This window comes from Dermacentor variabilis, chromosome 2 (genome assembly GCF_050947875.1).
Source record: "Dermacentor variabilis isolate Ectoservices chromosome 2, ASM5094787v1, whole genome shotgun sequence".
Classification (NCBI taxonomy): Eukaryota; Metazoa; Arthropoda; class Arachnida; order Ixodida; family Ixodidae; genus Dermacentor; species Dermacentor variabilis.
The window spans coordinates 185,229,668-185,244,527 of record NC_134569.1 but is presented as its reverse complement, the minus strand read 5'-3'; the positions used below and the strand labels follow the sequence as shown (position 1 = coordinate 185,244,527).

The following is a 14,860-nucleotide window of genomic DNA, read 5'->3' as shown; positions in this document are numbered from 1 at the left end:
TTTTCGACCGTGCCTGCTACACATCCCGAAAAGAGAAGTTTAATGAAACTGATTCATAGATACGACAATGAATAAATGATGACTACCCCTATCATACTAAACAAAGTGATTCATGATCAGTAGTGAATGTCTGCAACACAAGGTACTTAAACATTTTTTACTGATATCGTGTCATTTTACGCACGCGTCTTGGTGAAGTATTGATTAGGGACAATGACCAAAGAAAACAATATTATAGTGAAACAAACCATGTTTATTAACTGCGTGGTGCGAAGAGATACAGATGGCCAATCCACTCCTAGGTAAATCTAAGGGTACATAAACATTTATATCCACGACATACATGCAAGAGAAAAGTTATCAAATATTCTAAATGCACTGATCGAAAAAGTGAAAACTCCCGACCGGAATAAGCGTGTTTTGAAAATCACGTGCATTTTTTCAAAGCTGCACCAGCCCCAGGTGAACCAATCGACTATCCGAGAAAACGAATCAAGGCAATTATTGGACTTTAATATGAACAGTGTTATACGTATAGGGAAAAGATATTGTCTATGTACTCAGACTGAATGGGGGGAGACCGGGAAGTCTTTACCAATGTAATCTCCGTGGCTTGTCTGGCGATCTCCTTCAAGTGCCAGCAGGCGAAATGAAGTAGAAACATAGTCTAATCGAATGGTATTTGCTATTCAGATCGTATTCGACTTTATAATGAACGATTAAAAATTATAGAATAGCCGTTTCCGTTCGAATGTAACGCATAACAGCACTTTTGAAGTCTAGAAAGTGAGGGGCTGATGCAAGTGAGGACTTTTATTCCAAATGATTGCTCTGCTGGAGAGTCGTGGCTGTTGCACAGAGACGCGCCAGTTCCTGAGAAAATTAACGCACGAGTGCTAATCAGTTTTGCTCATCAAGTTCTTATTTGTCATTCAATATAAACGCACTGTTTTGGGGCGGCCTGTAAATTAGCTAACTTGATTCAGGAAAGAAAATTTTTTTTGAGTCTCACCATGTCTGCAACACATTAAAACTGGGGGCTCAATGTGGTACCACACTTTTCTTCAACGAACACAGCAGATAGACAAATATCTCTACGTGTATGCGAGGCATACCGTTCCTTTAATTGCTTCATTATTGTCATCATGATAGTGCACCGGATAACTGGAAGCAGCCGTTTATAATACAGAAGCAGTTTAGTTGAGCGGACTGTTATGATCGACCTAAGTTTTCCAAGAAGCCATCGACTACCACACCTGGCGAAGGAAGAATGCCCCACCAGCAACACGCAGCTGTCACGGTTGATGTTCACGCCTCATCATTCACTTCGCTTCAAGACAGCAACGTCGCCCTCCTGGCAGTCAAGAAATGGCCAATTATTGATGAAAGCGGTCCTTCTCGGGGGAGAGCATCTACGACAGGTGACTTCCTCCTACTGTGACACGTTGGACAGGTGCACCACGTACACGAGTAGCTCATAGAGGACAGCACCCGAGCAGCACGCTGACGACCAGTGGGGGGCGATGGAGGTGGTGAACGATTCGGCGTTTTGATTGGCCAGTGGATTCCCTCAGCGAAGGAAAGAGGGGTTATTCAAGGCCGTCCTGGCCACCGTGGTAGATCAGAACCGCTCCAGACTCGGAGGAGAGCCACAACCACGTACAAATGAAGTGAATACAATCTTTCCTACTTTTTTTCATCCTTCGGATGCCTGGCTTCGTCGTCGTTTCCAGATTCTTGCGGTGAAGACCCACCTCAGCCGGTCGAGATCGTATCAGAAAGTACAGTTGGGAACGGCATTACATTTAGGTATGAAATATAAGATAAACGTGTCATGTCTTTTTCGGAAATCGGGTTCGAGAATAATTTCTTTTGTTTACACCCCTATAAGAAAGCTGAAGGCCGCAGCTATCGTCTCTCTTTCTTTAACTAAACAAATCCAGGCGTTTTACGTCTGGCGTTATGATTATGAGGCACCCTATTCAGGGGAGGTATTCTGTAAGAGTCCACCTAGTGGACTGCCCATTTCGGCCGTTCCTGATTGGCTAGGGCCGACCGTATACTTGTCGCTCATACAGCTGCATCCAATCAGCAGCGGCTGAAATGGACGGTTTGCACTAGATGGACTCTTACAGAATACGCCTCCATTCAGTTCTCACCACCTGGGGTTCTTTAACGTGCACCTGAACAGAAGTACACGCGTCTTATTCCATTTCGTTCCCATCTAATTCCGCGACCTGATTTGAACCTGTTAGCTCGAGCTTAAGCTGTACAACGCCACATCCACTGTTGCTTTGTTTCTTTCTTTAATATGGACTGGACAAAAAATTTCACACGGTTTCCGGGCCAAAGATTATCATATATAATGGCTACATAAACCGTTTTCGGCGTCCGAGGTCCGATCGCAATAGAAGAACCCGTGCTAATAACTCCGAATTCTCTTATGCGAGGAAGATAGAAACAAGAATGGAATGTTGCGTAGCAGTTTTTACAGCGGAGCTACATATAGCTAGGTTCTGGAAAAATTTGAGTCGTCTACCGAGCCGAGAAGATCGAGTATTTCTCCCCATACATGGGCCGATCCCGAAAATAGTGCAATACCGGGCCGACCCGCGATGGAGGTGAAAAAGGTTTTAAGTACTCCAACTTGCAAAAATAAGTTTAATATCTTAGGTCCAAATACAACCCATATTAAGCTGATAGGAACAGATACCACACTTTGACCTGAGTCGGTTATGTCTACCTTCGCACCGCTCTCTCTTTGTCGGCGTTCCAAGCGCTGGCGTTTCTCCCTTCCTTTCTTTCCGCTCTCCCGTGGTGGCGGTCGCGTAAGCGTGCTGCCTGCCAGGACCGCGAGGCGGAAAGAAATGCGAACCGTCCATGTGGCCCCGATCCCGCAAACTTGGAACGTTTCACCGGAGCAACGGCCAGGTCTCAGAGGGAGCTTGTGGAGAACCAATTTTTTGTGGCCCGTGTTGTGTGTGGCCGCTTCTGGTTTTCGAGTGACCTCACAACCATTACTGCACTGCGGGACGTCGACCAACGCGAGATCGCCTTGGCTGCGGTGAAGCAGTGTGTGCCCTCGTAGTGCGGTGACGTCCGTGCCTGTACGTGTCGGGAGTTGTTAGCAAAAGGTGACGCACCGCGTTTTGCAACAATACATAGGTACGTATACCCCCTGCGCCCCATCAGGGCGTTTACCAAGAGGACATTTCCAAATTCCCTGTTTTCCGGGTTTTCCCTGAGTACCTTTGCAATATTTCCTGAGTGACGAAGAACTATGTTTTATGCCCAGACGGGCTTAAATTAGGTCGCCCGATACTCTCGCTCTCTAGTAAGCACAAGAAAAACAAAAAACTAATTAATTCAGTTTGAATACTAAGGAGTAGTGTTTATGTTATTCAAGAAGAGAATAGAAAGGAGGGGTTAGTAAAATGCACAGTGAAAATATTTTCGAAAAAAAATGCAAATCGAGTCGGACATCCTCAAATACGAATAAAAAAAGATATGCATACAGAAGCCACTATTTTCTAATATGCGCTATTTCTATCAACTGATAGCAAGCTCAGTGGCATGAGGCCCGATCTTTGTAACAATTGAGATTCTCTCTCAACAGCTCGTAAGTCAACCTCAACTATCTTGACATGCTCTCAGCCCGCGCACAAGTGTTGTGTTTCAATGCTTGAAAGAGTTTATTTTGGTTTAAATGAGGGACACCTGCATCTCGGCATCAGCCAACACTTTATTTTCTGAGCTCAAGCTCAAGCTCCTTCAAAACGACGGCAGCACGCTCCCTTTCTTGTTAATTCCTCAATGCGTAGGTTCTTTCTGTTCTTGTCCTCCTTCCACCCCACGGACCATTTGAAGCATCCTCTTGGTCAGTTGCACAGTCCAAGTCCGATTTTTCGAACTCCCTAGGGGCCCCGAAAACGTCCGAAAAATCAGCCAGTTGGAAAAAAATAAATGCATGTCATTTACTGCCCTTAAGGGCTCAAACCTCCACAGGCACTTTTGAAAACGCTCTGAAGGCCTGTCGGTACACGCATTAGGCTTATAGGTGCTCGTACTGTAACAGGAGATACCGGATGCGCGTGTGTATGATTAAAGAATACATACTGTGTCCCGTGGCAATAGCCCCTTCCCACTCTTGTTATGCTTCACTGCAATACTTATGCGTATGCTTCACCAAGTAGCATTTCTGTAAAAAGGCGAAGCTGACTTTCTGGAACCGGCATTATGCAACGCACCGTGCTTTCCAAGCTTCTAAGCCAATCGCGAGGACCACAAAGGCGCAGTCAGTGACATTTCTGACAGCAGCGAATTTTTTCAATGAAAAACACGACACCCAAGGGCAAGAAGCTTAATAGCGAACGTCGAAGCAGCTAGGTGTAGCGTTGCCGCAGTGGTGGCTGCGGCTGCCAGCGGATCTGCGTGCGAGAGCGCCGGTTCGAGGCGGCGAAGTAATCAAAACGGCAGCGGTGGCGGCTATGATTAATGCTGTTTTGGACCTGCGAACACGGCAAAAAGTCCGGAAAATCGGAGGGCAAAGGGTTCTTGTGTCCGAAATTTCAGGCGTTATTATACATTGACTCTGAGTACGTGGTGGTGCCGCGAAGCCGTCCAAATTATCGAGCATCCGGAAAGTCGGTCGTTGACTGTACACTGGAAACCCCTCCAGCCGACGACAAAGCGTCAAAGACGATTCATTGCGATTCCTGTCTGCTACTCGAGTCAGCTTTACCGGGACTTACGACACTTTCAAGAAAATTACAGCTAATTTTCCCTGATAGAGGCACAAATTCCCTGAGTTTTTCCAGACTACTCAAAATCCCTGAGAATTCCCGGTTTTCCGTTTTCCCGGTTGGTAGACACACTGCCCATCATCTTTCGATCGAGGCTCAACATCGTGGAGGAGCCACTAGTCGCGCCTCGCCTTCCATTTGTGTGCATACGGCGTTTGACGTACGGCAATGGACAGTTCGCCATAAAGGAGTCCACATACACAGCTTCGCTGGTCATCCGCCTTTACAGTGTGGAATGGCACTGATTTCTTATATATATATATATATATATATATATATATATATATATATATATATATATATATATATATATATATATATATATATATATATATATATATATATATATATATATGAATACTTCTCGTAAATCCGAGTACAGGGCGCCGGATGGGGCAGATATGTTTTATTTGTTTGAAGCGGCAAGCAGAAAGTTTACATGTCTTTCCATCTGCGTTTCGCAAGACCTATATATATACTGATGGAAAACTATATGCGCAAAAATACACGCGAGATACATGCTACTTGAAGAACAAGGTAATTATCTGCTCTCCAAAGGAACCGTACAACGACATAGTAGAATGAAAGCCGACACTGCGGCCGCAAGGCACGCGCAATCACCGGCGGCATTAAAGAAAATGAAATAAAGAAGAGAAAGAAAGGCATATATTCCTAAGGCATGAATACGTGTCATATGGAATTATGAACCCCGTTCGGGCGGTCGGAACGCATACACCAGAGCGCGAATAAGTGCGAATGGCCCTTCCGAGTAGTATTTATCACCAGCATTTTCCAACGGTGCGACCTTGATGCGGCCCAGTCCAATACGATCGCAGCTACGCCAGGGTATTTTTCATCGTCGCACGAGTCACTGCAAAACATCAGTCGGCCCAGGTGGCCCCGGCCACTCAGCCTTATTCTAATACACTCTACTTTCATGACAGAGCCCGCGCGACCGCGCCATACGCAGCAGCCGCCGGAGTAGAACGCCCCCTTCCTATCTCCCCCCTTCCCCCAGTGCCTTGCGCAAGATGGAAGACAGCGCGCTTCCTCCACGCCTTACTCCCTTGCACGCGCGAGATTGAGCCGCCACTGTCGGCTCACTCCCGCACGCATTCACTCGCGCTTACAGCATACGGCGCGCTGCAATGATGTTATCGCCCTTAGACTTTATAAGAAACATCACGGCGACGGCGTTGCCAACAGCGTCAATGGAAGTCCGGGGGAGAAGTGTCCGTGGCTATGTGGGTGTGCGTTGAAGGCAAGAAGCCGGCCACTCTTCCTGAAACACACCTTTGCAGTTCTTTTTTTTTTTTTTGCACGGCCGTCATTGTAACGGCCACCCATTTCAAAGGGAAAGGCACCACTTTATCATCATCGAGTGTGAGCTATAGCTATTCGGCGACACAAGAGAGGCGCAGGGGTTTTCGCAAAGAAAGTTTGTTTAATAATCCCCTATGGAATCTGGCAAATCAGTTTTGCGGAATCCCTCAAGGTGGAGGAAATGACATGAAAGGGAAAGAAGCCATCCACCCGGATGTAGCATGAAGCTACGAAGGAAGTCTGAATGAGTTTTTTCAGAAAGAAAGCTTTGCAGTTGAGGAAATTGATCTTGAACCCGGAGCAAGACAAACTTTTCCACCACTGCAAAGCTCTCCGTCTAAGAAACCCATATGGGTTTCCTTTCTAGATTCAGGCTACATTCGGGTAGATGGCAATTTTCCATTTCAGCCATAAAATCATGCCCTAGCCATAAGTCACACCTTGTTCGTCAAGTGAAGAAGTTCCCCTCTATTGTCCACGTCTTCCAATTTTATCACGGGCATAACATGGAGATCATCAGTGGGATACACGCAACAGTTATAACGACTACTTTTTGCGAGATTTCTATGCTATAGCTCTGCTGTGCTTTCTAAAACTTGCAAGTCAAATCTTCAAGCACTCCAGAGCATGCAAGCACACGCACTATGCATTTGCCTCGGCCTTCTGCAGAGTGCCTCAGCAGCAGGAACAGTTATAATGCCTCAAGACCATCTGATCATGACTTACATTAGCACCTACACACAGAGAGCGCATATTCACCACATTTCACAGATACAATCAAGCTATCTTGCTCACCTGCCAGAACGATGACCACAGGCGTCACTCTCCTATGTAGTCAGCACTAATCGTGCCTCCCTACCATTAGGCTTCACACCCTCGACACATTCACAGTCAGGTTTGTGGTGTTTACGACAACCTCAAGTGCACCTTTTCGTTCCAAGAATAAGAATGAAGAGCGACCTGTCTACCTTGGCCTTGAAGCAAGCAACTCTGGATTGTTTGCATAATTTTTACTTTGACCAAGTCTACATCTATAGGGAAGGCTCTTCCACTCAGACTAGCTCCACTGGCACAGTGGTTATCCCATCACGATCCAATAAGCATCCGATACAGAATTTCTCACATCACAATGTCAACCGGTTTGGAGCTTGTTGCTCTCTACGGCGCAGTTAGTTAAATTAACCCCCGACCAACTGGCAATATTCTGCGATTTCAAGGCGGCCCACCAATGTCTTTTTTGAGCACTTTGTCGTGGGTGCTGGAAACAACTCGTGTCTGAGATACGAGAAACACGCCATCATGTGATCGCGAAAGGACACGACATCACGTTTCAGTGGTTGCCAGGTCATTGTGGTATCTCCAGCAATGACCTCGCTGTCAAAGCTGCTAGGAAAGCACACAAAGGAACAAACCTTGATTCTGTACCTTCACCGAGGACTGATACAACCCAACACATAAGCAAGCTAGTACATCGTATGACATTGGAGAAGTGGCACACACCTTACTTCACTCACCATCGTTTGCATTCTCTCAACCGATCTATGAAACTGCGGCTGTTACCTGGGCTTCCACGAAGTGAAGAAACAATGCTGTGCCATTTATGCCTGGGCGTTGCATTCACCAATGCATATACATTTTTGATTGGAATGGCTAATAGCACTGAGTGCAATGCCTGCAGTGTTGAGGACACTGTAGAACACCTCCTGTGCTACTGCCCATCCCTTGAATATGAATGCCATGACCTCTGCACCCCAGCTCTAAATCAATTCAACAGAAAAAAAATTTGCCTTGAACAAAATCTTGAGACCATGACCTTGCTTATCAAAGCTACAAAAGGCCACAAACGCACTGCTGCGATTTCTGAAGGCTATCAGACTGAGTGATTGTGCGTCATCCGGATTGAGTGACCGTCTGTGATACAGCGCGGAGAACTGTTACTACACCGGCATTCTCCAAAGCGAACTTTCTCTTCTTCTCTTAATCTTTCCCTCCCATTTTTCCTTCCTCCAGTGCAGGGTAGCCAGCTGGGTTCAGTCCTAGTTAACCTCCCTGTATTTCATTTATCTTCTTCCTCTCTCTCTCTCTCTTTTTGTTCACCAAATCACTCATGACCAAATGACTCAAAAATTCACTTTAACTGGTGTTGCGAATAAGGACAACAGCTGTGTCAACCATAAAAAATTAAAGAAAATATCAGTGCATCAGCGAACCTAGTTCACACCTGCACTAGAATACAGGTTCCTTGAACATTTTGTTAAGTGGCTAGCAATGCAAATGCAGCAAAAGGTACACATGGCACATTGCAAAACTCCTTCTGCATGAATTCACAATGTCCTCAACTCTCACAGACACTTCTTGCCATTTGATCAGAGACCAAAAAGTAAAAATGTGGGAGAGAGGAGGAGTGGAGAGCTTTATCAGGGATTAAATGGGAATGTTAAAGCAAAAAGTGCCATCTAAAAGAGCATCATGTTTTGTGCACCACAAACAAACAACAATGAAAAGCAGATAAATGTAGTGTCACCCTTGTCTGGGCTTAAATTTTCTCTTGAAACAAAAGTGTAAAAGTCAATGTAACATGTCTAATGCAAGTTGTTAGCAACAATTTTACGCAACAATTCTAAATGTGATGCCCACAATCTTTCAACAATTACTTTGGTTAAGTGCCACTACTGTTAAAATATGAAAGTCAGAAAAAGAGGCTACCGAAGCGTAAATGGTAACACAATATGACCATGTGTGTAAAACAGCCTTGATCTCAATTCCCACAGAAGTTTGTTCAATACATAAAAGCAGACTGTGTGCCCAGCACTGTTTACACATCATTTTGAAAGCTATGACCAAAGTTCTCTGACAAGTATTTCAAAACTGGTATTGCTCACAATTCCAGGCTCGGAGTGGTGCCTGACACCAGCAAAAGATGCAGAGGGCGAGTGGGGCTATACTAATCCAGGTACAACTAGACTAGGAAGGCCCAATATGCTTCAACAAGGACACTCCCTCACCAAAACAGGAATTGGCCTCCCTGGTGGAGTGTTTGGCCACTACCTCCCTCATGATTCCTACATTTAACCCATGGCCCTGTCCCCAGCAGCTGTGGAGCATCTGATCAAGGCGGCGGTCAGTCCTGTAACGCAGCAAAGGGTGCTAAAAATTTCTGGACCCAGACAGGCCGCCAATGGAAACTGACCCTGTCAACCTTTAACACCCGAACTCTGTCGAGTGAGGCTCTTAGCGGAACTCTTTGAGGAACTATCAGACATTCTTTGGAATATCGTCAGCCTTAGTGGGATTAGAAGAACTGAACAGGCTTATACAGTGCTGACTGATGGCCATGTCTTCTGTTGTAGAGGCCTTCCAGATAAGAAGCAATATGGGGTAGGATTCCTACTCCATAAGTACATAGCGGGCAACACGAATTCTAGAGCATTAGTAAGAAGGTAGCAGTAGACATAATCAAACTTAGTAAGAGGTATAGATTAGAGGTAGTATAAGCCTACACACCAACATCCATTCATGATGGTGATGAATTAGATCAGTTTTATGAAGATGTGGAATTAGAAATGAGAAAAGTGCAAGTTCAGTATACTGTAGTAATGGGCGACTTCAATGAAAAAGTGGGGGAAAAGCAGGCTAGCGAACAAGCAATTGGCCACTACGGCGTCGAATCTAGAAATGCTAGAGGAGAGATGCTGGTAGAATTTGCAGAAAGGAATGAGCTGCGAATAATGAACACCTTCTTCAGGAAGTGTTGGAACAAAATGTGGACCTGGAAAAGCCCTAATGGTGAAACAAGAACTGAAATGGATTTCATACTTTTTGCCAATCCCAGCTTAGTGCAGAATGTAGAAGTGTTAGGTAGGGTAAAATGCAGTGATCATAGGTTAGTGAGGGCTAGAATTCATCTCAATTTGAAGAGAAAAAGAGTAAAATTGGTCAAGAAGAAACAGGCCAACCTAGATGCAGTAGGGGTACAAGCAGACAAATTCAGGCTGGTATTTGCAAACAAATATGCAGCCTTAGAACAGAGAGCTGAAGATGACATAGAGGAAATGAATGAAGGCTGGCTTCAGAAGCACCAATTGTGGGAGGGAAGACGCCAAAGCAACCAATAGGTAAGCTCTCCAAAGTAATGAAGGACCTAACAAAGAGATGACAAAGTATGAAAGTGTCCAATTCAAGAGATCAGATAGAATTCGTGGAACCGTCAAAACTGATCAACACGGTGGAAATAAGGGATATTCAAAAATTATAGTGTGAGAAAGACTGAGGAAGCCATGAAAAATGGAAGCAGCTTGAAATCAGTAAAAAGGAAGTTTGGCATTGGACAAACCAAGATGTATGCACTGAGAGATAGGTAGGGTAATATCATTAGCAATTTCTAAGATATAGTAAAAGCAGCGGAAGAATTCTGTACTGACCTGTACAGTACCCAGAGCAGCCAAGCTACCTCCATTCGAAGTAGTAATGAACAGGATACAGAAGCTCCTTCTATAACTAGCAATGAAGTTAGAAGGGTGTTGCGAGACATAAATCGGGGTAAAGCGGCAAGAGAAGATTGAACAACAGTTAATTTAATCAAAGATGGAGGAGATATCATGCTTGAAAAGCTTTCGGCCCTTTACACGAAATGTCTCGTGACTTCAAGTGCTTCAGAGAACTAGAATAATGCCAACGCTATACTAATCAACAAGCGAGATGTTAAAGAATTGAAAAATAACAGGCCCATCAGGTTACTTTCAGTATTCTATAAAATATGCACCAAGATAATTTCCAATAGAATAAGGGCTACACTTGACTTCAGTCAACCAAGAGAACAGGCTGGCTTCAGGAAGGGATATTCTACGATGGATCACATCCATGTTATCAATCAGGTAATCGAGAAATCCGCAGGGTATAATCAGCCTCTCTACATGGCTATCATAGATTACAAAAAGGCATTTGATTCAGTAGAGATACCAGCACACATAAAGGCACTATGTAATCAAGGAGTACAGGCCACTTACGCAAATATCTTGGAAAATATCTACAGAGATTCCACAGCTACCTTAATAGCTACCTACCACAAGTAGGAAGATACCTATAAAGAAAGGGTTCAGACAAGGATACACAATCTCTCCAATGATATTCACTGCCTGCTTGAAAGAAGTATTCGAGCTATTAAACTGGGAAGGCTTAGAAGTAAGGATCGGCAGCAAATACCTTAGCAATCTTCGGTTCGCAGATGACATTGTTCTGTTCAGCAACGCTGGAGACAAGTTACAACAAATGATTGAGGACTTTAACAGAGAAAGTGTAAGAGCGGGGTTGAAGATTAATATGCAGAAGACAAAGATAATCAGGAATAGCCGGGCAAGGGAACAAGAGTTCAGGATTGCCAGTCAGCCTCTAGAGTCTGTGAAGGAGTACATTTACCTATGTCAATTACTCACAGGGGACCCTGATCATGAGAAGGAAATTTACAGAAGAATAAAAATCCGTTGGAGCACATTAGGCAGACATTGTCAGATACTGACTGGAAGATTAGCATTATCATTAAAAAGAAAGGTGTACAATCAATGTCTTCTACCGGTGCTGACATACAGGGCAGAAACTTGGAGACTGACAAAGAAACTCGAAAACAAGTTAAGGACCATGGAAAGAGCGACGGAACGAAAAATGTTAGGCGTAATGTTAAGAGACAGGAAGAGAGTGGTGTGGATCAGAAAGCAGACTGCACATTTTTGTTTGAAATACAGTTAGCAAAAAATTTGAGTTTACCTAATACAGTTTTCTCTTTGTCTGGGTGCTGATAATTTGGGCACAGCAAAACATAAACAATGCCGATCTATAAAGCTTCCAACATGCTCCCTGGGAGCGCCGAGCATAAGCAGCATGTCTGGTCATGGCGCAGTATTCCTGTGAAACTACATAGATAATTTTTTGCACCCCTACAGCAGGACCACTGATTAGTTTTATGCTTTGCAGCTAATTGCCAAATCTCATGAAAAGTTTAACAGAATTAATTAACGTTAGTGTCATTGCTGATTAGTAGCAGACATTTAAATCTGCTAAAGCTGTGTATTAAATTTGGATTAAAAACAGTCTAACTGCAAAACATAAAAAGTAAATTGGGAGCCGTCATCATCATCATCATCATCATATTTTCTGTCCACTGCAGGACGACGCCCTCTCCCTGCGATCTTCAATTACACCTGTCCTGCACCAACCGATTCCAGCTAGCACCTGCGAATTTCTTAATTTCATCACCCCACCTAGTCTTCTGCCGTCCTTGACTGCGCTTCCCTTCTCTTGGCACCCATTCTGTAACCCTAATGGTCCACCAGTCATCTAACCTATGCATTACATGACCTGACCCGCTCCATTTCTTTCTCTTAACGTCAATTAGAATATCGGTTCTCCCTGTTTGCTCTCTGATCCACACCACTCTCTTCCCGTCTCTTAATGTTACGCCTAAAATTCTTCTTTCCATTGCTTTTTCCACAGCCCTTAACTTGTTTTCGAGCTTCTTCGTCACTCTCCAAGTTTCTGCCCCAAACGTCAGCACTGGTAGAAGACATTCATTGTACACCTTTCTTTTTAATAATAATGCTAAGCTTCCAGTCAGGATCTGACAATGTCTGCCTAATGTGCTCCAACGGATTTTTATTCTTCTGTAAATTTCCTTCTCATGATCAGGGTCCCCTGTGAGTAATTGACATAGGTAAATGTACTCCTTCACAGACTCTAGAGGCTGACTGGCGATCCTGAACTCTTGTTCCCTTGCCCAACTATTGATCATTATCTTTGTCTTCCGCATATTATTCTTTAACCCCAGTTTTATACTCTCTGTGTTAAGGTACTCAATCATTTGTTGTAACTTGGCCCCAGTGTTCCTGAACAGGACAATGTCATCTGCAAATGAAAGGTTGCCAAGATATTTGCAGTTGATCCTTACTCCTAAGCCTTCCCAGTTTTATAGCTTGAATACTTCTTAGTAGCTTGAATAATTTTCAAGTGACCTGTACTCCATGATTACGTAATGCCTCTATGGCTGCTGGTACCTCTACTGAATCAAATGCCTTTTCGTAATCTATGAAAGCCATATAGAGAGGCTTATTGCACTCTGCAGATTTCTTGATTACCTGATTGACCATATGGATGTGATCCATTGTAGAGTATCCCTTCCTGAAGTCAGCCTGTTCCCTTGGTTGACTGAAGTCACGTGTCGCCCTCATTTTGTTGGAAATTATCTTGGTAAATATTTTATATAGCACTGGAAGTAAGCTAATGGGCTTTTAATTTTTCAATTCAACTTCTCCCTTTTTGTGGATTAGCATAACGTTGACATTCTTCCAGTTCTCTGGGACCGTTGAAGTCGTAGACAGTTCGTATAAAGGGCCGCTTGTTTTTCAAGCATTATGTCTCATCCATCTTTGATTAAATCGACTGGTAGTCCATCTTCTCCTGCTGCTTTTTCCCAGTCTCATATCTTGCAAGGCCCCTCTAACTTCATCGCTAGTTATAGAAGGAGCCTCTGTATACTGCTTATTATTACCTCGAATTGAGGTATCCTGACTCCTCTGGGAACTGTACAGGTCAGAATAGAATTCTTCCGCTGCTTTTACTATATCTTTGAGATTGCTGATGATATTACCCTGCTTATCTTTCAGTGCACACATCTTGGTTTGTCCGATGCCAAGTTTCCTTCTCAGTGATTTCAGGCTGCGCCCATTTCTGACTGCTTCCTCAGTCTTCCTCCCATTATAATTTCGAATATCCATTATTTTCTCCTTGTTCATTAGTTTTGAAAGTTCCGCAAATTCTATCTGATCTCTTGAGTTGGACACTTTCATTCTTTGTTGTTTCTTTATTAGGTCCTTTGTTGTTCAATTGCTGCTTCTGAAGCCAGCCTAGTTACTGTTTCATTCATTGCCTCTATGTCATCTTCATCTCTCTGTTCTAAGGCTGCATATTTCTTTGCAAGCGCCAACCTGAATTGGTCTGCTTTTCCCCTTACTGCATCTAGGTTGGCCTATATCTTCTTGACAATGTTACTCTCTCTCTTTTCAAATTGAGGTGAATCCCGGCCCTCACTAACCTATGATCACTGCATTTTACCCTACCTAACACCTCTACGTCCTGCACTATGCTGGTATCGAGAGAAAGTATTAAATCAATTTCATTTCTTGTTTCACCATTCGGGCATTTAACTTTAAAACAAGCTTTTTTTCTCGATAAACGATGAAGTACTGGTGCAGTTTTATTAAGCATAATAATTCAAATGACCGCTGTTACGTGGAGGCACCTGCAAGTAGGTACCAGCATAAAAGAATTACTAAAAAAAAAAGAATAGAGGAGGGGAGGCACGGAGTCCCTGAAATCGGTGTGTCACACATCGCTGCCGACATTTCACTCGCTTCTGGCAGAAAACACATCTGTTCACATCTGTTGGCAGAAAACTGCCACCAGATGTTTTGCGCTGGTACGTGTGGATCGGTGAGCAGCCGCATGCGGCGCGCCCTTTCAGCTCACCCAGCGTGGATCCGACTATGATGCCGTAGCCTAGACATTTGCTCAGCGCCAACTTGAGACAGCCCACTGCAAAAGAAGAAGGTAGAAAAAAGGAAAAAAAAAACGGAGATGATAATTAAGCAGCACTCGGCACAAAACATCGTACGTGGGCTTTTAGACGTGATTATGGGGCCAACAGGGAAGCAGGTGCCTTCAAAGCGGTTCGGGGCGACAATGGAACC

At 44.1% G+C, this 14,860-nt stretch overlaps 1 protein-coding gene and 1 pseudogene across 1 annotated transcript in view; both read right to left on the bottom strand.

The window, feature by feature from the left end:
• Positions 1–14,860, bottom strand: part of LOC142573000 (mannose-P-dolichol utilization defect 1 protein-like) — an 80,536-nt gene that overhangs the window by 64,971 nt on the left and 705 nt on the right. Inside the window, exon 2 of the mRNA XM_075682486.1 lies at positions 14,640–14,705. Within this exon, the coding sequence (XP_075538601.1) occupies positions 14,640–14,705 (66 nt within the window). The remainder of the gene's footprint in view (positions 1–14,639; positions 14,706–14,860) is intronic.
• LOC142573425 (U2 spliceosomal RNA) lies at positions 2,568–2,737 on the bottom strand (annotated as a pseudogene).